This window comes from Jaculus jaculus, chromosome 2 (assembly GCF_020740685.1).
Source record: "Jaculus jaculus isolate mJacJac1 chromosome 2, mJacJac1.mat.Y.cur, whole genome shotgun sequence".
NCBI lineage: Eukaryota > Metazoa > Chordata > Mammalia > Rodentia > Dipodidae > Jaculus > Jaculus jaculus.
In genome coordinates this window covers 175,309,191-175,333,987 of record NC_059103.1, presented here as the reverse complement: position 1 = coordinate 175,333,987, position 24,797 = coordinate 175,309,191, and the positions used below count along the sequence as shown (strand labels likewise).

Sequence of the window (24,797 nt, the reverse complement as noted above, 5' to 3'; positions counted from 1 at the left end):
AGACCACGTAGCCTGTGAGTTCAGACGAAGGAGCCATTATAAACTGGGGTGATCTGGGAAGTTTCAGTTCACCTGCTCTTCAAGATGGAAAACATCATAGCTGTTCTCTTCTGCTGTCTTCCTGTTTTGCTTTCTAGATTACTCACAGATCTGAGGAGCCACCAAGGTAAACAGGTGGAGAAAAGGACAGTTTCCACACCCACCTCCACTTCAAGAAAGTGCAGCACTGCCTTGGCTGGTCTGGAAGCTATTATTCCAAAAAGTTCTCAAGAGAAAAGGCTTTCTGCCCTGAAGTTGTTCACAACAATGAGGGAAGCAGCTAACACGCTCTGCTGAGCAAGGCAACACCAGGACAAGGGTCTCTGTTCCAATCCGGATCCCAGGATGACATGTGGACAAGTTTCTTGGCTTCTTGGTGCCTCAGGTTTGTCATCTATGAAACTACAATACCTTCAAAACTTCCCTCATGGGATTCTGGTGAAGATCGAATGAAATAGTACACTGAAAATGTGTTTGGTTTGAAGTCAGGACACCAAGTAATATGTATTCTGATTTCTAAGGAGGAATGAATTGAATTAGGTGGGAGATATACTTTGGCTAAGTGACATGGGTAGCACCTCCTGAACTAGAAACCAGTTCTTCTGAGTTCTAATTCAGCAGTCTCTTTTTCCTTACATCAAGTGTTTCAAAAACAGCATGCTTTTCTAGAACATATTAGTGTTTCACTTGTTTCAGTCTAGAAAACATTTCCACAATGGTTTCCTTTTTAAAAACAAGTTTTGATTGATTTCTTTCACTCCATAATTAATAGATCACATTTACAGTGAATGCACTGCTAGCTATGGAAAAGCAAGACTTTCATTATTCAGGTCGTCAGCCACTGACATTCAGTCTGACTTGAAACCATATGAAATTACATATGACATTTAGAATTGAATAACTGCTCAGATTGTTGCTTTGTGTCTGTGGAGGAAAAGACATTTATTTTGATCTAATGTTATCTTTTCCCCTTTTCAACAAATAAATCATACTTCTAATTCAAGAGCTTCTGTTGTTCTTTATAATTCATTGGCCAACCGTGAAAGAACAAACCAATCAAATGCTGACATAGGCTGTAGTCCATGCATGGTTGTCTCCAGGTGACTGCTGTCTCTCGAAGCATCCAGGCCTCAAGAGACAGCAGCTTCCTTGAAGACTCTTAGTTCACCTCCTAAAAATATTGAGCTCACCAGGTTGATGGTAAAAAGGGATTTTAAATCGTTATTTTCTTCTGATTTAAGAATCTCCGTTGCATATGTCCTGCAACTACTCAGGAATTTCTACAAAGTCTTTCTACTCTGTAGGGGCTTGATAAATGACATATTGCAGGCTAAATCTGGCTTAATGCTTACTGTTTTTTTTTTTTGGTTTTTCAAGGTAGGGTCTCACTCTAGCCCAGGCTGACCTGGAATTCACTATGGAATTCAGGTGGCCTCGAACTCACGGCAATCCTCGTACCTCTGCCTCCCGAATGCTGGGATTAATGGCATGCACCACCACGCCCGGCTAATGCTTACTTTTCAATAAAGTTTTATTGGGACACAAATGTGCTCATTCATCTGTGTCTATGGCTGCCTTCTTGCTTCAATGGCAAAGCTAAGCAGTTGCAACAAAGCCCATATGAAAGCAAAGCTTAAAATATTTACCACCTGGCCCTTCACTGAAAAACTTGCTGATCTTGGTTGTGTACCAAAAACTGCTTGAAAGTCCCTCTTTACTCTTTATACCAGATCCCAGTGGCTAAAGTTAAAAGAGGAGCTGGGATTTAAAAAAAAAAAAAAAAAAAAAGGATGAAAGAAGAAAGAGAAAAGAAAGCACATTTATTTCTCTACTTTGGGATATAAAGTGTTCTAGAGATTTTATATACATCCTCTCATTCAATTCTCTAAAAGATTCTATGGGATAGATATTTTGAGTTTCATGTTATATATATAATAAAACTAAAGCTCAGAGAGATAAGGTCTAAGTTGGTTAACTTTACATCACCAATCATTAGAAGAGTTGAGTCCAGCCTTCTCCATTCTAAAAATCTCTGTTCTTTTGACTGGACTATGCTGTGCCCAGTCAGGGTAACTCTCCATTTACATGGTGATCTACTATCTACTAAATTGAACTCATTTAATTAAAAAAAAGAAAGTATAGCATCAAGTCATACAAATCATATTCAATAAACAGTGATCAGTTATCGTCTTGCTCATGGTTCTTATGGATTTGGTTTTGCTTGTGTACACATCTACAGAGGAGGGTGAGTTGAATAGCAGAAGATAAGGACAACACATTTGTTGGCAGGCAATTGGCATTTTGCATTATTGAAAAAACTTAATGGCTCAACAACAGTAGATAGAAGTCCTGTGTGTATACCACACAATTAATTATGTAGTTAACATCTAGATGTGTTTTTTATTAAATCAACAACCCCACTCCTCCAAAGCTTGCTAAAATTCTCCAAATTAATGAGTACCAAAGTTGCCTAATCTTCCTAATCACTCAATAAATTCTTTAGAATACAAATTCCTACGGCTTTTCAGCAGCTATGTAAGTCTGTACGGCTGGGCTTACATCATTCACAGGTACGTACAGATGTATTAGCAGGCATGCATAGTCCAGAGGAGAATGCTGGGTGTCCTCCTTATATAGCTGATTTGCATATTTCCTTGAGACAAACTCTCTGAACTTGAAGCTGTGGTTTTCTGCTCCTCACAGGACTGGGGTCAATGTCTGTCCATGCCCTACTGTGTATGTAAGTCTGGTGGGAGGGGAATGAACTCAGGAGATCTTGAGCTCAGTTAGGCCCACATGCTTTCAGCACGTGCTCTTATCCACTGAGCCATTTCCCCAGTCCCTGAAGTTTTCAGAAAATAATGCTGATGATCAGCCTGCTTTGAGATCCACTACTCTGGAGAATAAGTGGGCCAGAAAGGGCTGCATTGGTGCCTGTCTTTCCTGAGCCTCCCTGTGTGAGGGAGGCTGGGGGGCAGGGATGGAGCACCGCTCACCACACTGTGTACTTTCTCAGCCTCCAGCAAAGTAGTGCATTTACTTTGTAGAATTTTTTTTTATTTATATATTTTCTAGGCAAAAGAAAGAAAGAAAAGAAGGAAGAAATGGGCATGCCAGTGCCTTTTAGCATGGCAAGAAAACCAGTCTATGCATCCGGTTTTACATGGGTACTAGGGAATTGAACCCAGGTTGTCAGGCTTTGCAAGAAAGTGACTTTAGCTGCTGAGTCATCTCCCCAGCCCCATTTGGTGCTTTAACTGCAGTGCCTGGCTGTGGTTCCAATAACAAATCTCACCTTGATTTGTTCTCTGAGAAGTAAGTAAGTACACAACAATTTGTTTATTTATTGACTAAGCATAAGTCTGACTCCCTCACTAGACTAGAAGAGCCTCAAAGGCAGGAATCAGGGTGAGATTGTAGGGATGACCAAGATCTTCTCTGTAGCTCTGTTCAAACATTCACTCTGGATGTAGATCATGTTGCTAGTTAAGTAGATAAATAGCTAGTTAGCTAACTCAGATTTGATGATAAAAGGCCAGTGTCTTGTTAGCCACCTCTCTTTCATGTCTGGCTTTTGACAATGTCATTAGAATCACTATAAACTTAAAACCAAAATGGGCTTTGAATGCTTCATTCATCTTTTAATTTAACTATTTCCTATGCACTATACCAGGATTACTTAAGTGTAATATAGAAGTTTTTAAAATATAGATGTAACTATAAACAACCTCACTTGCTTTATCAGCCAGCCCTTTATCATCTATAACTTAATTTAATCATTCACCTCACTAGCATTTGTTACTTGTTGGGAATCACTTTTCCTAACTTTGGGTGAGGTAACAGGTTATTCCCTAAGAATGAGAGATGTGTGTTTCTTTGTCTTAGGCAAATAGACAAAAGACAAATCTAATAGGTAAAGATTTTAACATATCTGATAATATGCTTATGATCAAATAGTCTTAGCAGAGAAAGCAGCTTAGAATCTAAGAACATGAAAAATACTGCCTAGCATCTCGAGTAGAACAATAAAGAGATTTATTGCTGTGAAGTGCTTAAAATTGCTACACCTGATGCTTAAAGAGAAACTCAACTCACAGCAAATGAGAAGTCAATGAGGGCATCAGAATAATGCTTGAAAAGATACTAATAAAATACTGTCATCAAACTGGGATTTGTGAGCTGAGCAATGGTGACTTAGACTGTAAGGCAATCAACTTTCATAAGCCATTAGAATTACAGGTAAAGAAAGGAAGCTTTATAAAATTACCTTGGCCAGGATCTCTCTGCCTCCACAAGATTAACAGAGAGCACTTTACAATATATGTCTGCAGGAATTTAACTCACCATTCATTTACATCCAGAGTAGATAAGCTGCAGTTAAATAAGTATTTTATGAGTAAGTTAGATTGGCTTTAACAAGCAGGTCTACATTCTCTTTCCAAGATCAGAATTGCTCTTTTTTTTTATTCTTTTTTGAGATCTACAGACAGAGAAAGAGGCAGAGAGAGACAGAGAGAGAGAGAGAGAGAGAGAGAGAGAGAGAGAGAGAGAGAGAGAGGGAGGGAGAGAGAGAATGGGTACGCCAGGGCTTCCAGCCACTGCAAACGAACTCCAGATGCTTGCACCCCCTTGTGCATCTGGCTAATGTGGGTCCTGGGGAATCGAGCCTCGAACTGGGGTCCTTAGGGTTCACAGGCAAGTGCTTAACCACTAAGCCATCTCTCCAGCCCCAGAATTGCTCTTTGTAATAGCACCTCCTTGTCATCTGTTCTTCCTGGGAAATCTCCTTCAGAGGGAAAATATGTCCAAGAGAGAAAAACAGCAAGTTTTTTGACCTGTAAAGAGTTGTCAGAGACAAGATAGCAGAAGTGATTTTGGATGGTAGATTTGGTTTCAATGACACAAAAACACCTTTACTGGTATTGCCCTTCCTACAGAGAAGAGGATAACTAGCCATGAGAGATAAGCCAGCCACAGTAGCTCAACACTGCCTGTCCCATGCCCATGGCACTTACCTAAAGCCACTACACTTTTCTTCATTGGCTAGGCAAATACCTATCTCCCTCACTAGACTAGAAGAGTCCCAAAAGCAGGGATCAAGGTAAACTTGTGAGTATGACCAAGATCTTCTTAGTGGCTCTCAAAAGTAACCAATTCTCTCTAAAAATTGACCTTTTGGTTCATTGCCTTAGTTAATTTGAGGCTAATTCCTTCTCCATAAGAAGAATACATTCAAAATGCATACACAGATATCATATAAATGTTTTAATACATATACTTATTTGTTTAGAAAACACAGCAGGGATGGGGATATAGCTCAGCGGGAAAGAGTTTGTTTACCACACATAAGGCCTTGGAAGCAACTCCCAGTACACCAAAATCAAAGGAACACATACACACACAATGAAGCATAAAATCATCAATGTTTAAATAAGTCAAAATTACAAATGAGGGCTGGAGAGATGGCTTAGCGGTTAAGCGCTTGCCTGTGAAGCCTAAGGACCCCAGTTCGAGGCTCGGTTCCCCAGGTCCCACGTTAGCCAGATGCACAAGGGGGCGCACGCGTCTGGAGTTCGTTTGCAGAGGCTGGAAGCCCTGGCGTGCCCATTCTCTCTCTGTCTCTCTCTCTCTCCCTCTATCTGTCTTTCTCTCTGTGTCTGTCACTCTCAAATAAATAAATAAAAATAAAAAATTTAAAAAAAATTACAAATGAACCTTTGTCTCTGCCTTCTCAAATCCATTTATGGTTAAAATTCATAGCACTTATATGAGTATTTTCTAAAGCATGGACTGTAGAACTGCTCCCACATTGTGATTATTATAGATAAAATTGTTCCATGGTCTAATAATTTGTGAAAAATTCTGATGAAACAGGCTAAAAGATTTCTTTCTTTCTTTCTCTCCTTCTCCACTCCTTTTCCTCCTTTTCCTTCTCTTCCTTTTTTTCAATGTAGGGTCTCATAGGCTGACCTGGAATTCACTATGCAATCCCAGCTGGTTTCAAACTCACATTGGTCCTTGTACTTCAGCCTCTCAAGTTCTGGAGTTAAAGGCATGAACCACCACACCCAACTTAAAACAGATTTCTTTACCATGTATTTTCTCAGTTTTTTTTTTTCCACTCTCCTATGCTGCTTTAGGAACTTTCCTTTGAATTTAATATATCATGCTCCCAAATCCCTCTTTTTATGAAGTAATTGAGAGGCTGTTGTGAAGAACGCATTTTGAGAAATGCTCCACCAGACACATTTCCAATGCAGGGTTCCTTTGTTAGAAAACCTTCACCACTGAAAGTGTGTGTTTCTGTAAGTTTCCTTGGGGTGATGGTCTCAACACCAGCTGCCATTTAAAATCATCAAGGAGCTTTAAACATACCAGTGTGCGGTCCCATTTCAAAACAGTGACGTCAGGGTCTGGGATGATGAAACTGTGAAGTCATTATTTTTAGAGTTCTTCTCTGACTCCCTAGGAATTTCAACTTGTCCCAAGGTTTGTATCCATTGATCAAGCAACTTGATCTATTCATCTTTCAATGACTTATCCAGTCATTGTTTTCCTGCCTTTAAATCCCATCACATGCTATCACCAACAGGGCCTTATCTGGTCTATCCACACTTCATTTCCATAGGGGGCAAAAACAGAGATAATGTCTTGTAGGAGGCTGAGAATTTGGAGTATGATATTAAAAGAAGAAGGGTATGGCTATGTAAAGTACTAACACAACATGTTTTTGCAGTGTCCTTCGTAGCACAAGACAACCTGAAAGTAGAGAGGCAGCTTCTATCCAGAAAAGGAGGTTTAGGGCTCTCTCAGGGAAAGGCGGATTGGCAGAGGCAGGCGACCCTTGTCTAGGTGATGATCACTCAACAGCATGGTTAAGTACTACTAGGGCTCGAACAGGTTATATTGTCTTAGAACCATGGGGCTCTGTCTTATGGACAGAAAAAGTAAGGGGAAGATTTCATGGGCATGCAGATCAGCCAGCCTCTAAATAGCTACACATCTGCCTGTTGAATTGCATGTGGAACTTTAGTCTTGATAGGAAGCTTTTGACCTACTTGGTCTCAGCTTGTAGTGAAGAAATAAGCAACCTAGGGGCCAATACAGAACAGCCATCTTTTGGGCCATTTGATAATACACCTTCCTGGCAGAGGCTTGTTGAAAGGTAAATAAGGATGCAACGCTATACTCGGACAGAGCAGTTAACTGGTACAGCCCATGGTCAGGCTACAGGGAACCTGTGACTAAGGCCACAAGCTGAGTGGGGGCTATGGCAGCTGATTGGACCCCGTCATCATTTTATAAAGTGCAAATAAGTGCTGACTGGTTGTCCTTCTAGGCTGTGTGAACCTCACAGAGCCCTCAGATCCTGATGAGGGTCAGAGTCATTTTTCTAATGATCTGCTCAACTGGCTCCAGCCCTTCACTGATAGGTAGCAGGGGAAGAGATGGATGTGTCTGCAACACTATTTGCAAGTGCAGGCATTCCCCGAACAAACTGAAAGCAGAATGAACTCAGTTCTTCTCTTGCTACTGTTTCCTCATCTGTACAATATGTACCTCACAGGGTTGCTGTGAAAAACCAGTGAGATGGGATGTACAAAATGCCTACCCTTGTGCCTAAAACACAGTCTACTCTTTCAAAAAAAATGCGCCTTTGGTGGAATTACAAGTAAGATATGTAGATGAAATGAAAATAGAACATCACTATTTGATCACCATGGTAATAACTTTTGCATCCACAGATGCTAAAATTAGGTGGTAAATACATGATGAAAAACAGGATGTGTGTAGTCTCAAAGTATCTCCCTACAGATAATTATCAATTAGAGAGGGAGGGTAGGAGAGATGGCCTAGCAGTTTAGGCACTTGCCTGTAAAGCTTAATGATCTGGGTTCAATTCCCCAATATCCGTGTAATGCCAGATGCACTAAGTGGTGCATGCATCTGGAGTTTGTTTGCAGTGGCTTGAGGCCCTGGCATGTCAATTCTCTCTTAGTCTCTCTCTCTCTCTCTCCCTCTCTCCGCTCTATATGTGTCTCTCTCTGCTTGCAAATAAATAAATATTTTTTTAAAGTACAGAGGAGAGGAAAAAAAAACTATGGTAGAAGAATTGGCAAACATCACCTAAGCCCTAAGACCAGAAGGATCTGTTCAGTGACAACACATCACCAACAGGTGTCTCCCGTGATGACGCACAAAGGACACAGCACCACTCCTGAGGAATTCTGAACGAAAATGCATTGCCTCGGCTTAACTAAAAGAATCCTCTGGCAAATCCAAACTGAAGGAAATTTTAAACTAATTTGGCCAGGACTTTTCAGAGGTGTCAAGGTCATGAAAGGAAAAGAAAAACTAGGTAATCAACCTTGATTAAATGCAACTAAGGAAACCAGGCAACTATTCACAATATAGGGTTCTGGTTTGAATCAAGGACTGGAAGACAGGCATTAATCTGCTGGTAGGCAAAGAAAAAAAAAAGGGATAAGCACTCTAGATTTTATCTTTTGATGTTATTTTTCAAGTTCTGAGAAATATACTATGGTTCTGTAAAATGTTAGCTTTTGGAGTTGATGGCAAAGGGCAAATGGCACTTAATGCTATTTTTGCGACTCTATATAAGCTTGAGAATTTACAAAATGAAAAGTTGAAATTTAAAATTAAAGAAATTTCCCTATTGTAGTCTTTGAAGATAATAGGTAGATCAGATACTGACAAAGTTTTTCCTCCCTTCTCCATATTTTGAGGCAACGGAAAGTAAACGGAGGGCTAAATGAGCATTTAAGAAGTCTGTCATATGATCTTGATACTCGTTGTTCTTAAGGCACCTTGTCCTAAAACTCAAGCTGGAGAATTTGCTAGAAGAGACCAAAAAAAAAAGAAAAAAAAAAGATAAAAGCAAGTGGGATGTCAGAAAAGAAGTAGCAGTGAGAAGAAAGGGGAGCTGGCGAAAATGGGTTTTCAGAGAGTCTTTGAACAAGGGACATGGGGAGAGAGACATCTATGGGTCAAAGAGTAATTATGAAAGACATAAAGAGAGCAGAGAAGGGACAAGAGGTTTAAACATGTGTGACTAGCTTGATACACGTATGTTTTCCTTGTCATCTGCTGCTGAGACTGTGTTACAGATTTCAAGTGTTTTTTAATTGTTTTTTTTTTTCTTTTTCTTTTGGCCTAGTATTCTATGTTGAAAATAGTCAGCAGGGGATTGGGTATAGCTCTAACTATGACACAGTTTAGGTCATGTGCTTACTTGGGAGGATAGACCACAAAACCATTTACCTGGTAGCAGTTTATCTGGAGCACAACTACATGAAGTGAACACAGAACTGTTATAAGGCACAAACAGAAGAATTCCAGGCACTCGCGGCTGAAAAGTCCCTCATGGGCCATCTTTAGTTGCAATGTTCATGTGTTTCTTCCTAATCGCTTTCAGAAGTGGAAGCCAGAAATGAACCTGAAAGGCAGAGAATGAACACTGGAGTCATTTCCAACGCCTCTGGCATAAACTTTTCATTGTTGGTTATTATTCTTAGGAAAAAATTACAAAGACTGAGGGCTGGAGAGATGGCTTAGTGGTTAAGCGCTTGCCTGTGAAGCCTAAGGACCTTGGTTCGAGGCTCTGTTCCCCTGGACACACGTTAGCCAGATGCACAAGGGGGCGCACTTGTCTGGAGTTTGTTTGCAGTGGCTGGAGGCTCTGGCGTGCCCATTCTCTCTCTCTCTCTCTCTCTCTCTCTCTCTCTCTCTCTGCCTTTTTCTCTCTGTCTGCTGCTCTCAAACAAATAAATAAAATAAAGAAAAAAATTTAAAATAAATTACAAAGACTGAAAAGCACCTAAAACCTCATCCTTATGGGTTTTCTTGATCTTCTATTGGTTAGGAACTAGATGCTAATTCTGTAAGTTGTAGATGGTAGGTAGCAATGGTGCAAATGAGTCTTATTTGTGGCATATGAATAAATTTCACCCAACAGAGTACAGTTGATTTCTCCCATGCACCCTTGAGGAAGGATCCAGTTTTTTTATTTTTTTAAAGCACATTCGATACAGTAGCCCCAGTGACCTGTACATGGATGTGTGCTTTGGACTGTTATTTGCAGGTTCTTATTTTTCTCTTATTAATAAGTAAGTCAAAGAAATCATTAATGGGATCATGTGTGTGGGAGCTATTAAACTGATGTATCTAGATACAGATACAAGTAGATGCTAGATTAGTGATTGGAAGTTTATCAAATTGTAAATATTTATTTCCATGATTTTTCTTTACCCTTGATGTGGAAAGGTTAATGATTTGCAGGCATCCGGTAGGAGCCAAGACATGGGTCCTTCTCTCTGCAATATGATTGCAGGTACTTATTGAACTCAATGTGTTTAAAGCTGTCTTGTGACCTCCTCTGGGCCAGTATTGGAATCACAATGCTCACAGCCCTAGCCATGGATACCTATTGTTTCCCTCCCACTATCATATCTAGTCTTTGGACACAAGCCCTTATGTAAACAGGGGAAAGCCTTAAGACCTCTTTCCAGTTGCCTCTCAGCCTCAACACTCACACAATTAGAGGTAATTCCCCCATTTTGGCCTTACCTTCTTAAAGTATGGACTCATTTTCCTTTGGATATTTCCCAGTGGCTGCTTTGATCTTTTCTTAAGTAGCTTTGCGTGGAGGTATTGGATGCGCTGCCTCTCCATGCTGGGATAGAAGGATGCGGACACCAGGATTTTAAGTTGCATCAGGATGGAGGACAGCAGCCCCAGTATGACTAGTATCATAAGAATAATACCAAGAGAAACCCAAGTCTTAGATACGAGGAGACTTGCTTTAGGAATGCAGCTGGGTTCAAACACTGATATATTAAAGGAAGACTCGTGATTGACTCCTTGAGCTCCTTGCTTCTAAAATGAAAGTGTAAAAGCATCAAATCAATGCCATTTTCTACCCACTCTATGTCTTTCTCTATACTTCCTTGCAATACACAGCATTTTCCCTCCAATATTTAGGGCAATTTGTATAAAGGAACTGTCTACTGCCTATTCCTCTGTAAGTTATGATTAGGGGAAAGGAGATGGGATGAGTCTTATCTGTGAATGTGGCAGTGTTTTTACAAAATGGGATTGTGGAAACAGGATTCCTCAGGAGAAATGTATCAGATAAGCTTGCCTAAGTCTGTTCCTTCTTAGAGAGTCACATGCCCATTTGGCTGTTGGGCTCTGAGAAAGCATAGAGACTTGTTTAACTTTAGCTTAACAAAAATGGCCATGTAATAATTAAAGAACACTTTTTTATTCATGTAGGGGACGTGGACCTAATGGAAAATGAGGGTGTCAGCTCAACTGAGGTAGAGAACTGGCTGACATGGTCCCCTAAGGCCCATAGCCTCCCTGTAAGGACAGACTCCTCCCCCTCAGTAGATCACAATGCTACAAAGATGCTGAAGTTGTGCGTCATGTTCTCAGTCAACCTTCTGGAGCTGTATCTGAGTGATTTTTTTTGTGATATCCCCTTTTAGAGTGACACCCTAAATTCTTATTGGGGGACATCTTTAAAATAGAGCATTTTCTCATTTATCTTTAATACTAAGAAGGGGTTTGAAGTCAAAAGAACACACCAATTGCCTTGGGTTGACTGACGCAGAGGACTGAAGATGACATTGAGCCACCCAGCCCAGCAGCCCCTGACAGTGGTACATCCCCAGTCAGCATTTTCTCTCCCTCGACCTAGGAAAGTCATTTACTCTCTCCATGGATTTGTTTTCTAATTTGGTAAAGCAGGAATTAATGGACCAGATCCTGCCCATGAATAAACTACTCCCAGTGTAAATTAAACACCTTGGGGATGGAGCATTAACCTTACAAACTGGAATACTTAGTAAGTTATTATCACTCTAGTGAAACAGTGGCCAAAAAGAAGCAAATGACTTCTCAAAAAAAATAATAATAACTAACCACAGCCAGAGAACATCTTGCATTTTGGATCTATCCCCAAACTTGGGACCTCTGTACAAATGTCAAGCCACATCTGTGTCTAGAGCAGTGAGAAGCCTCTTCTCTTATTAAAAAGATAGTCTACACTTAAAGGGAGATTTTAGTCCACAGAGCAAAGGCATGTGTGCTTTTTAATACCCTGGAGGAAACAAACACATCGATTAAGTCAGTGATGAGCAATCCAGCAATAAGAACGCTGCGGGTGTTCATTCTGAGAAGAAGATCTTAGTCTTAAAATCTAACTGGGGATTTGCAGCTGGGGAGTTAGAACACCAGAGAGATTGAGTCAACATTTTAGTTGTTGTTGTTGTTGTATGGGTTTGGTTAAGGGCAATATGGAAGACAAATTTACTCTTTCAAAATGTCAAGCAATATACTAAATGGTACCCTGATGGTTTTCAGTATTACTTCTCTTAAATAAACAATTTACTGAGATGGTGTTGCATAATGGATGGAGGACGAGTTTTCCTGTCAGATAGTCTTGAAAAGTTAATGCAGTCAAGCACCAGGCAGAGAGGTGCTCACTACGTAGGAACTAGGGCTATTTTTACTTCCACTGCCCACCCATTCATCTAGCTCAACTTGGATCCTTTCCAACCTTCTTTACTTAAAACATTTATCTAAAATTGTATGAAAGTGGGAGAGAAATATTGGCAAAACCTTGAGCCAATGTTTCTCTTCCTTCTCGACTTCTTCTGCTCAAATCTGCAGCAACAGAGAAGGCCAGGAGCCTCCAAGGACATCCTGAGATAAGAGCAGGGCATTGCCAGTCACGAGGAAGGAAGTTGGCTGCTGTTGCAGTCTCTGGGGCACAGCAGGAGAGCTCAGAAGGTGCGTCCACAGCAGTCTCATACTCACATTCCACCCAGCACCCACCACCCATCTGCTGTTACACGTGAATACACTGGCCGCTCTGATTAGCACAAGAGCTCTGTAATGGGCCACCGTAATCAAAACAGCATAGTTTCTTTTTTTTTAATTTGCAATCAGATAAAGAGAAGAAGGGACAGTGAACAGGAAAGCAAGCATGGGCATACCAAGGCCTCTTGCCACTGCAAATGAACTCTAGACACATGTGCCACTTTGTGCATCTGGCTTTATGTGGGCACTGGGGAATTGAACCCAGAACAGCAGGTTTGGGTTCAAGTGCTTTTAACCACTGAGCAATCTCCCCATAGTTTGTCTGCTAACCAGCAGTGCCCAAAGATGAGAGTATCAAGATAATATCATTGGACAACTGGCATTTTATTGGCATTTGCACACACACGTGCACACATACACACACAACACATCTAAACCAGTGAGAATTTATAAATTAAGTATGAATATTAGATATTAGCTAATAGAAAAAACATATGACAGAAGCAAACAAGAACAGGGGGATTGAAAAGGGAAGACAAGCAAGGAGAACAATGCAGGCGGAGAATGGGGGAAAGACAGAGGCCCCTTTACTTCTGGTATTCTTGTTTGTTTTCTCTAGAGCACTACTTCCACTATCCACCCTGTTCATATATCTAGAGCAACATAGTGCCTTGTAATTAACTGAATTCTTCAGGGGCAGCAGAGAGCTCAGAGTAATCAACTTTGAGAAACTGTCCAGGAATAGGAGGACAGGTGCCCAGGGACTGCATGCCCTGAGCCACAGAAAAGGGGAGGAAATGGGTGGATGAAGAAGAGGTAGGGAATGTGGAGTGGGATTCAGACAAGGGTTTATAGGTGGCTGGTGGCCTTTCTCCCCTGCCGCTTTCTTTAGCATCTTAATCAAGAGGGGCAACTCAGACACAAAGAGAGATAGTTGTTGGAGTTGGTACTGGCTTGGATAGTGTCCTTGATCCCAGTAGGCATCCCCTGCACATGCGTGCACACAACACATGCGCTCCACCTGGTTCTCTTTCATAATTTTAAAGGAAACAAGTGACTGACAATATCCAAATTGTCTGAAAAGTCAAAATCATTACTAATTTCGACAGGGAAAGTGGCACAGGGACAATTGAAAAGAAAAGAGAGAGGACGGGACGCAGGCCCACCTCAAGGTTTCTCTACCAGCCCTCATGGCTGCCAAGAGGAAGGGGAAGGGTCCAGAGAAAGCTAGATTCCTCGAGACACTGGAAGCACCAGCTCTGAGAAACGATGAGTTTGGCTAATCAAGATGTTTCATAGAAGCACCTGTTGGCTATTAGCGTTTAGAGTTCTGGCTCTGTTCTGTGGGTGCTGGATTTAGAATGAAGCTTCCTCAGGCTTGGCTGTGTGGTAGGGTTACTTGGAGAGGTCTGAAAACACATTCTGATCCAAACAAAGCAGATCCTTTGATAAGTCTGGAGAGAAGTATTCTTGGCCTGTTTGTTCAGTTCCACCATGAAGCTCTTATGCAGCCAAGGTCAAGCACCATTGCTTTCTAGCTCCTAAGCCAGATTTTCCGAAAGTTTGGTCTATGGACCACCTACTCTGATGCCACATATCATTCTTATAAAGATACTTTCTCATATCAACCAAAATAGCTATGGAATAAGACCTAAAACTCTGTATCTCCCCAAAGAAATTGTTAACACATGCTAAGTTTGATGATCCCTGGCTTAAGTTACCTAAAGAACCAAAGTGTACATGAGTAACATTTTTTAAGTGGCTAGGCCAGATACAAGGGCCAGCTGCATACTAGGTTACTTAAGTGCCCTTTATTAATAATCACCCTTTTTAACATCAGCTGCTACATTGGGAGTGTGGACTCAGTATGCCCAGAAGAGAAGTTCTCTCTCTGAGAAGGTATTTGAAGTCTGTTTTCACAGACAATGAAAGGAAGGCAGGTCCAAAACCATGGACTTTTACATTCATGCCAGACACCATTTGGGGGTCAAATTCAGATTCAATGGCAGAAATACCCATTTCCGTATTTCAGGTATTGCTGACTATAAGTCTTTCAGATACATAAGATCCTATACCCTGATACTGCTTTATGTGGGAACATGTACTCAGCAAATGAGATTCAGTTGAAGATCTTGAAATGGAGAAATTGTGCGGGCAAGCATGTGCATAGTTCAAAAGGGACACGGGGAGATTTTTTATGTGTAGAGAAGGTGGTTTGAAGACCAGCAGAGATTGGACTAATGCGGCCATAGGTGGAAGAAATGCCACTATATCTGAACAGAGTGTGGTCTTGTCAAGCAACGTCATGGTTTTAGCCCAGTACTGGCTCAGGCTTCTCACTCCCAGAACTATGGGAATGCATGTTTTCTGCTTTAAACCACTCAGCTGCTGTTTCTTGCAGCAGCCATAGGGAACAAACACAGAATCCTACCCCAACGTCAGGGCTTCAACGAGACTCACTCATGTTGGACTCCTTTCATGAATCAAGCACCAGGGGTCCCAAGGTGAATCCACCCTGCCTGATTAATGAGTTTCCACCACAATGCTACTCAGGAGCCAAGGCCAAGGACCAACCAACACAAAGTCACAGTGCACCAAGGGAAGTGCCTGGAGCCCTTACCTCTCCATGCAGTTTCAAATGAACCTCTAGCCCTGGCAAGCTTTGAAACTGTTTGCTTACTGACAAGACCAGATGATAGAGCAGATAATCCACAGCTGCAAACAGCACCCAGATGTAGACGTGGGTCAGGATGGGGAGGAAAAATAGTCCCAGGTTTCTCCTTTCCTTAGATGTCAGCTGCAATGATGGGATGAACACGTACTTCCTCTTTTCTTTCTCATTCAGAGGGAGGACACAGGGCCTCTGCTGGTGCCTTTCCTTTTCGTCAAACTGAATGAATTGTCTGGTGATGTAGATATTTTCATACTTGCAGCCACAGGGGCCCAAAAATCGCTTCATAAAGAGTCCAGTGCCAAGCAGGATGAGCAGAAGCCCCGTTAGAGTGACCAGCTTCTGGCCCAGGGAAGACAAGGCATCAGTTATGGTCACCATATGGTATAGGACATTCAGGACTTCTCCTTTTGTATCATTCAGCTGGGCCTCGACAGCGTGGCTGGGACTGAAGAGAGAGACCACTAGGGTCTGGTTCCAAGAAACAAGGCCATCCAATAGATTCAGTGGAGAGACGAGGCCGTAAATCCACTGAACAGCATCAATGTATTGCTTTAGAAGTGGCAAATGTATGGAAAGACTTTTTGCCCTGAGATTACAGGTCATGCTGTCCAGGAGACCTTTGAGGTTGTGAAAGATATTTCCCACATGTCCAAAGATGACTAGGCCTGAGCCAGCTGCCAGTAAAGCGTTGCGGCCCTCACGGAGGCCGCAAGAGAGGAAGGCAAGGAGAATGAAGCATCGAGCGTGCTTGGAACAGCACAGCAGGAAACAGGTGGTCACCCAAGTGGCAATAAGTGCCACAGTTGATGAAAAGGCCCACGGGAAGGCCACGGAGAGGAGGCTCACTGAAAGGATAGCAGCCAAACAGCAAACTCCCACATGCTGTATGAAGTCCCTCCATCCAGGGCTTCTTGGACACACATAAGTCTCACAAAGCATTAGGAAAATACCAGTGCCTGAGGTCCAGATGCCCATACTCCCTGTTCCTAGAAATGAAGAAGAAGAAGAAACAATAGTAGTTACTTCCTCATTGCTGGGACAAAATACCTGACTTGAAGCAACTTAGTTTGGGGTTTACAGTTCCAGGCAGGAAGCTTCCAACATAGCAAGAAAGGTATCTTGTAGAAGGAATGGGAAGAGAGTGTGGATGCATAGGAAATGGGGCTGGGCTAGAAAACCTCAAGGCCCTCCCCCAGTGACCCATTTCCTCCAGCAAGTCTCCACCTTCTAAAGCTTCCATAACCTTCCCTAAAGGTGCCACCAGCTGGCTGAGGGCTCAGATACATGAAACTATGAGGGACGTTTCATATTCAAACCATAACAGAATTCAAGACCAGGATTTCTCTAGACCGGGTGCATAAAGTAATTAACTTTGCCTCCTGCTGCCCAGCCCTTCCAATGGGACTCCATGGTCTTTCCCCACCAGATGTTAGAGAAATAGCATTCATTAAGAGATAGGATGTGCTTTTCGGCATCATTGATTCTACACCTGCCTGGTGAATGGTATGGTGAATGAAACGTTGCAGCAGGGGCCATGTGTCAGTCCAGAGCCCGTGACTCAGTCTTTCCTTCTTCATGTTACTTTAGCTATTTCCATGTTAGCTAGCCCAGCTGTGTTAGTTTCCTCTTGATGAATAAGAACTCATCATAGGCAATTTCAGGTCAGCCTGGACTAGAGTGAGACCCTACCTCAAAAAAAAACCAACAAAACAAACAAACAAAAACCCTTGTCTTTCCCACTAAATTCTGCCCTGGTCTTTTTGTCTGTTCTTGTCCATTGGCAAAGGTAACAGTACAATATCAAGGGCCATAGTAGTTGACACAAACCTTGAGTGGATGGATAGGCTGCAATGTCAATAAACTGCATTATGTAAGAGTATTCCTAATAGTCATCTATTTTCTCGTGTTCTAATTTTACAGACCAGAAAGCAGACCAAGGACATCCAAATTTGAATGTGGAATTGGACGGAAGCCATTATATCCCTGCTTCCTCCTCTGCCACCCCTATCTAGCGAGCACAGTTCCCTCCTGAGAATCTTACTGGGAAAAGAATATTTTTGTCTCGGAGTTAATCATCTTTTTTTCCTCTTTCCCCAACCTGTAATAATTAAAATAAAGGTGTTATAAGGCTGCTGCTCTGTGAGTCATGCAATTTCAGGTCTGTGATGCAACAGAGAGATTTGGGCTCATCTGAAAGGATGAAGATCAATTAGAATTTTTTCTTTTTGATTGACATGAAAATACCTAATTAACATGATACCATATGTATAAGATTATAATGAGGCCATGGATCAATTTTTAAATACTTTCAAATAAGCCTTGTCATACAAATATGACGGGGCTGCATCTGTGGAGCAGCTCACATGGCCATAACCAGCGACTTACACGCAGCATGTGAGAGATGAACCCAGCTGTTGACTAGAGGGCAGGAGTTGAGCAACCAGAGGCAGAAATCTTATTCCTTTTCTATGTTTAGACTGATTGGGGTTAATGAAAGGCAGAAATATGATGGGAGAAACAGGCACATTAGAAATAGATGTGTAAAGTTCTCCAGTTTGCATATAGGTGCCTTAGAATATCAATAGACATAATCTGAATGGAAATGCTCAAGCAGAAAAGAGATGGGGAGAAATCTTTTATGTTGAAGATGGGGGGATGTCAATTGCTTTTCTCATCAGTGTGACAAAATTCCTGACAGAAATAGAAATAGGAAGTAGAAATCTATTATGGCTCATAGTTTTAGTCTGTGGTTGCTTGGACCCATGAGCTTGGCATCAGGAAGGTATTGTGGAGGACAGCTGTTCATGTCACATATCACAGCAGACCAGAAGCAGAAAGTGAGATAGGAAATGTTGAGGGATGACAAACTCTGAAGAACTGGTCCCCTGTGGCCTGCTTGATCCAGCTTAGCCTCAGAGCCTCCTAACTTGCCACAACCTCCTAAATAATGTCACCAATTGTGCCTGACCACTCAAATCAAGAGCCTGTGGGAGACGTAACATAGTCAAGCCATAACAAGGGTCACCGCCATGTGGCCTGGCTTCACAGCAATCAAGACCGCATACACAAAACTGTTCCACCTCCTTCAGGAGGACAAGGAATTATTAGAATGGAGACCGACAGAAAGCCAGAGTTCTTTCCTCCTGCAAGTTTGCTTCCTTCTAGAATCAGGTTGGATGGAGGGTATACAGTGCTCACGTATCAGTCCCTGGGGAAAAGAGAGCTTCATTTTGTGGGCAGGAAGCCTCGGTGGAAAGGTAGGTAGTGGGCAGAATGCCCAGCTGTAGAATAGACTGGAAGCTGCTGCCTCTCTCCAGACATGTCCCAATGTACCTTCTTTGTCATTATGGGAGTAATGGCAGAATTTTAGCATTTGACCCCAAACCATTAATTTATTAATTCTCATTTAAATAAGAATTGCCTATTGTGTCAAAGGCACTCTTCATAAAGCTTTCCTATCCTCTATCCCAAATGCACTTTGCTTTTTATGTAGTGGGGACTGAGGCTCTAAGCACTTACTGAAATATACCTGCTATCACCCAGAGAGGGTGGCTCAGTGGAATTAGCACCAGGCGCTCCTGACTCACAGGCATGTCATCTCTCCTTCCGTACCCAGATTTTGCAGCCCTGGGCTAGGTGGCAGGAGCTTCAGCTTGCCGTGCTGGATCCACGTCCCTCTGTTTTACCAGTAACAGTTCAAGAGTTGACCTGGAATACCACCAACTCATTTCTATCCAGTGTTTGGCCCTCTAAGGAGAACATGTCTCCAGTCAGCAGATTCTTCTCTGACTGAATCAAAAATCCCAGCTGTTTTCCCTTTTTTTAAAAAAATTCCCTTTATGAAGTCCCATCTTGCTTGCCTCCTGAAATATTAATAATGTGTACATAAGCTTACTTTTTCCTTCTCTTGCCTTCATCCTCGTACAGCATGTTCTTAATACAGATATTTCTCTGAAAGTATGAAACAGATTTATAGACACATTAAATTTTTAGCATTCTATAATAAAATCTAATATCAATTAAATAAGATCTATGGCTGCAATATATATATGTTGGTGCAAGGCAACAGTTCCACCCCTACTGTCCCTGTTTTTGTGCTATAAACAGTATGCCACCCAGAGAAACCAAACCTCCAGCGAAAAGGCTGGAAGCATTTTCTCTCTTACTTTATAGCTCAAGTGACAGAGCACAGCTTTTGACCTTGAGTCTGCCCTTCAGTTACTGTCAGGAAGCATGGCTTTGATTTCTTCCTTATCTGCTGTTCCTCAATTTCTCTATCTGAATATATGACCTGCTTGGTGCTTCCTGCTGAAGCTTGAGGTGGGAAACTTCTCCAAGCATAATGAAGTCTCGGGAAATAATGTAACCCAGTAAATGCAACCTGCTGATTTTTTTTTATGCCACTGAAAATTAAGAATTTCCATTGATCTTTCAGAAAGACTAGATGTTCAACTGCTGGGAATCTCAAAGGCGATGCCAGTTTGTACCCCAGCTCTGCACTGGGGTGTAATACATATTGCTAGTAAACTTTGACTGGCTTCTTGCTTTTGGGCAAATGTAGCCATTCTTCGGATAACCTTGATTCTCTCCTGTCAGGAGATTATTGAATCCACATTTTGACAAGCTACTTGCTTGTATTTATTTTTTCTTTCTCTCAAAAACTTTGTCAAGCAGATACCCAGATTCTTACATGTTATTTTTAGAGCTAGAGGGAATCAGAGATCAGAACTGCTAAGCTGTGCACTTGTATACACTGGGGCAATTTTGTGAAAATGCAGGTTTGGATCTAGGTCTCATTGGTACCAGAGATTCTGCATAGTAAAAAGTACTCAGATGCTGCTGTTCCTCTGAGGACCAGACCTCAGGCAGCGAACCCCAGACTAGCAACGAGAGAACTTTCTGGACCCACACTGTCCGACATGGAAACACTAGTCGTGTGAGGACTGAGCAAGTGCTGGGAATCAGGCTGATAATACTTATTAACTGCATAATTTAATATAAATTAATATTTACTTGACATAAATTATAAATAATTGTGCCATTTAACTTTGAATAAACGACTGGTGAACATTCACGCATTGGATAACACAGCTCCGGATGACTGACACAGAGCTGGCTGTTTCTCACAGTTGATGAAAATAAAATGTAAAGAGGCAGAGAGACTTGCCAAGGTGATCCTGGCATTTGGTAAAGCTAGAAATAAGACTCCAGCTCACCACCACTCACTACCACATTTCCTGTCCATTAACTTCTCACTTCTCACTTGTCGTGAGTCTTATTTTACAATCTTCACAAGGGAGTCCTAAGTAATAGAGTAACAATTTCCTGCATCCCTGACATAGTCTGCACAGCCTGCTATAGCCAAACATCCTATACTTACCACGAGGCATTTATTATTCACAGGTTTGGAGGTTGAAAGACCCAGTCCAAGGCCCAGTAGGGTCAGGCTCGGGTGAGGGCTCTCTTTCTGGTATGTAGATTGCTATCTTCACTGTGTCTTCACGGGACAGACAGAAAGGATGGGAGCTCTCTGGCCCCTTCTCCTTCTCTCTTCCTTCTCCTCCTCCTTTGGTGCTATATCATCTTTTTATAAAAATATTTTTATTTTTATTTATTTATTTAAGAGAGAGATACAGAAATAGGCAGGGAGAGAGAGAAGGAAGAAAATGGGTGCACCAGGGCCTCCAGCTACTGCAAACTCCAGACGCATGCGCCCCCTTGTGCATCTGGCTTACATGGGTCCTGGGGAATCGAACCTGAGTCCTTTGGCTTTCAGACAATCGCCTTAACGGCTAGGCCATCTCTCCAGCACTCATGCTATATTCTCTCTACTCAAGTATAGAGACTAAGACACTGCTGTTTGGCCACCACTGTTGTCTCTCTCTTTAGCAATATAAGGCAGTTACTTTCCCTCATCTTGGAAGGACACTAACCCTATTGGACAAGAGCTCCACTTGTATGATGTCATTAACCTTAATCACTTCCTTAGCACAATCCCAAATGCAGCCACACTGGGGGCTCCTAGGGCCTTAATATAAAACTGAAGTGCAGGATACAAATACTCCAGTCCTGGTCTACACCACAGCACCATAAGACACCTAATTAGAACAGCAGGCAATCTATAGCTTGTGTCTCTGGCTGACTTAGTGACATATGGCTAACAATAGATACTAGTTCTCAGTGGCCTACTGTGAGCCTGGCTAATGTTCCGGCATCTGACATGCATGACTTCTAGTCTTCATAGGAACTATGAACTATTTTGTCTTGTCTCTGTAGATGAGGAAACCCAGACTCGAAGAGGTTGAATAACTTGTGCAAAGCCATGAAGCTGGTAAGTGGAAGAGCCAAGATTATCAACCATGTTGCTCTGAACTCCTTATCCTGATCTTCAGAGTACTTCTAGGTGTGGCTGAAATGTATTCCCAGGATCAATCCCATGTGCATTCGAAAGTGAAGATTCCGAGTAGCCAGTAAGATAAGCATCCTGTTCCTGCTGTCAACTGCCTCCAGTGTTCTCCATCCCCTAGCCAGCACAGCCTGACAGAGTCTTCCATGAATGCCTACAGAGCACCATGCTGGGGTGAATGTGTCTGCTCAGCTGGGTGAGCCACTTGTGAATCCCCTGGTTTTTACTTAGAAACAGCCACAGAGTGTGAGGGTCACCTTTACTCAGCACTTAAACCAGGACACCCTGGACTCTAACCATCCTTATGGAGGTCCGGAGGTCCGGCATGATGCGCTTGCCTCTCATTGAGCCTGTTAAGATGCAAAGGAGATGTATTCACTGTGGGGACCACCTTTTATGTTGAGCTGGGGATCAGGGTTGGGCCTCTTCCTGAGCTGGTATGTGTAGGCAGGGCAGGTAGTGACAAACCTTTCAAATGTCTATGAGGCTCAGATAAGCACTGTCAGGAGAGGTGGAGGGGGGGGGGCGAGGGCTGGAGAAATGGCTTAATAGTTAAGGCAACTGCCTGCAAAACCTAGTGACCAAGGTTTGATTCCTCTGTATCCATATAAATCCAGTTGCACAAAGTGGTGTATGCATCTGGAGTTCATTTGCAGTGGCTGGAAGCCCTGATGCGCTCATTCTCTCCTTATCCCTCATTGCTAGCAAATAAATAAATAAAAATTTTAAATAAAGAGTGCAGAAAAAGCTAGGGCAGTTGCGCATAACTTTAATTCTAGCACTGAGGAGGCCAATGCAGGCATCTCCTGAGCTCAGGACCATCCAGGGCTACAAACAGAGACGCTATCTCAAAACAACCTGGGGGTGGGATGGTGGAGAGGAGTAAAGGAAATGAGATACAGATACCAGATACTTTGGGGGTGTGCGGTGTGAAGCAGTGGGTAATGAGTCACAGGAGACTAAAGATCCTGTGATCCCATTGAACTTGCAGGAGCAGCAAAGCCAGCAGCAATTTTTCAGTGGTTTTTACTGTTTTTAGGAGAAGTTAGAACTCTAGATGTTTGAGTTCTGCAAAAGATAAACCTAGCATCAATGCAGCACTGGGTTCAATGCCCAGCACCCTCTCAAAACAAAGAATCTAGATTCCTTTAGGTAATATCTTGATTTGGAAAAAAAAAAATGGTTTGACTCAGATCCTTCTTAAACATTCTGGTTGATCTGAACACAGCCAAAGTTCTTACTTTGGACCTTAGTCACTTCCTCCCCTTCCCCTTGCTCTATTCCCTTGTTTTGCTCTATCCCCTTGTGATTTTAACCTGCCTCCAGGTCACTCCCTAGAAGCATCTTTCTTCTTCTCTTCCTTGGGTCAGTTTAAAATTTGTGCCTAAAGCTCATTTCCAGTCTGCCCCTTGGGAGTACTTCCATCTAAAAACCTCCGACTCTGACTTATACCCCCTCCCCTTGTGCTGACTGGACTGAGTCCCTCTCGCCTTCTGCATCGTTTCTTCGGGCAGCTTCTAAAAGGAAACTCGATCCCTTTAACCTGCCATTTCTTTTTATTTTGCTTCCATTATCAATAATGCTTACTGCCTGACTCAACAGCCATCTCTCCTCAGAATAGGACCCGGTTCCTGCTTTTCCCAGCAGCAATCTCCCAAGAGGATCCACCACTTCCTCACTTTCATGCCTCGCCTGCAGCGTGTAAGGTGTCCCAGGCAGCTCACCCTTACCTAGAGCCCCCCCCCCCCAGCAGTGTCACCAGACCCCCCCCATCGCCCTTTCACAGGGTTAAGGTGATTTTCACTCGACTGGGCAGAAAGCATCAGAAAAGCACAGGGTGGTGGTGAGGCTCCTGATCCAAGCCAAGAGCCAGCCTGGGCCCACATTTAACCTGCTTTGATGCAGAGCTGAGTTGTTGCCATGGGAAACAGGAGCAACCAACCTTCCCCAGCTACCCTGCAGGCAGAGTTAGCAAACACAGCAGCCAGGGTTTTCTCGTGTGGGGGAAAGTGTGCCCAAGGTCAGTGGCATCAGCATGACTGGACACACAAACTCCCAGCCTCAACCGCCAGGACCCTCTTTGCCCACCTTGTTGGAAAGACAAGGACCCTCCATTCCTGAGCAGAGATCACTACTCAACATGCAGATGTATGTCGCATCTTGCTTCAGATACAAGGCCTCGCCAGCTGCCATTATACATGGAACCATGGAGTAATGGCAACCTCCAGATGAATGGCTTGCTGGAGGAATATTCCAGATTGGAAGGTATTGAAGATGCTTGATCTCGATGGGACAAACAAGCCTATAGGCGTGTGCTAGAGGAAATGTGAAGAATGAATGTGTCCTGCTTATAGGGAAGCCAGGAGTTCATGACCTTGGGAATTATCCCATTGCTTCCAATGTTTCCCACTAGCCCAGCACTGGCCTGGCCTGACATCCTAAGATTTCTAGTTCATTTTACCTCTGCTCCTGTGCAATGGCAGAGGCTCAGGCAGCCCAGATCACCTGAAGACACCCTGGGGAAAAGTAAACCCAAAGGGACAATTCTTCTGTTCCTCCAACCAGCTCTCTAGATGCCCTGTGGGATTTCAGGCTGAGCTATCTTTAGAAACTGATGTGGAACTTATTTGAAAGGGAATTTCAGTAAAGAGCAGGGGGATATAGGATGAGACCTGGACAGGGAAACAAGAGGTCTGCCCTCTAGCCTGCATCTACATAAACAGGCTCTGTGACATTGGATAGGTCACCTTACCTCCTGGGACCTCATCTTGAGTACCACTGGGCTCCAAGTCTCCACTGACCCAGTGGTCTGGTCTCAGAAGAGAAAGGTGG

At 42.7% G+C, this 24,797-nt stretch overlaps 1 protein-coding gene across 1 annotated transcript; it reads right to left on the bottom strand.

The window, feature by feature from the left end:
• Positions 1–9,247: 9,247 nt before the first annotated feature.
• Positions 9,248–16,534, bottom strand: LOC101601450 (dendrocyte expressed seven transmembrane protein). The gene is made up of 3 exons (XM_004662963.2): positions 15,506–16,534; positions 10,627–10,935; positions 9,248–9,496 (listed from the first exon to the last, which is right to left on the bottom strand). The coding sequence occupies exons 1-3, from the start codon at positions 16,532–16,534 to the stop codon at positions 9,422–9,424; spliced, it is 1,413 nt and encodes a 470-aa protein (XP_004663020.2). The 3' UTR covers positions 9,248–9,421.
• Positions 16,535–24,797: the final 8,263 nt, after the last annotated feature.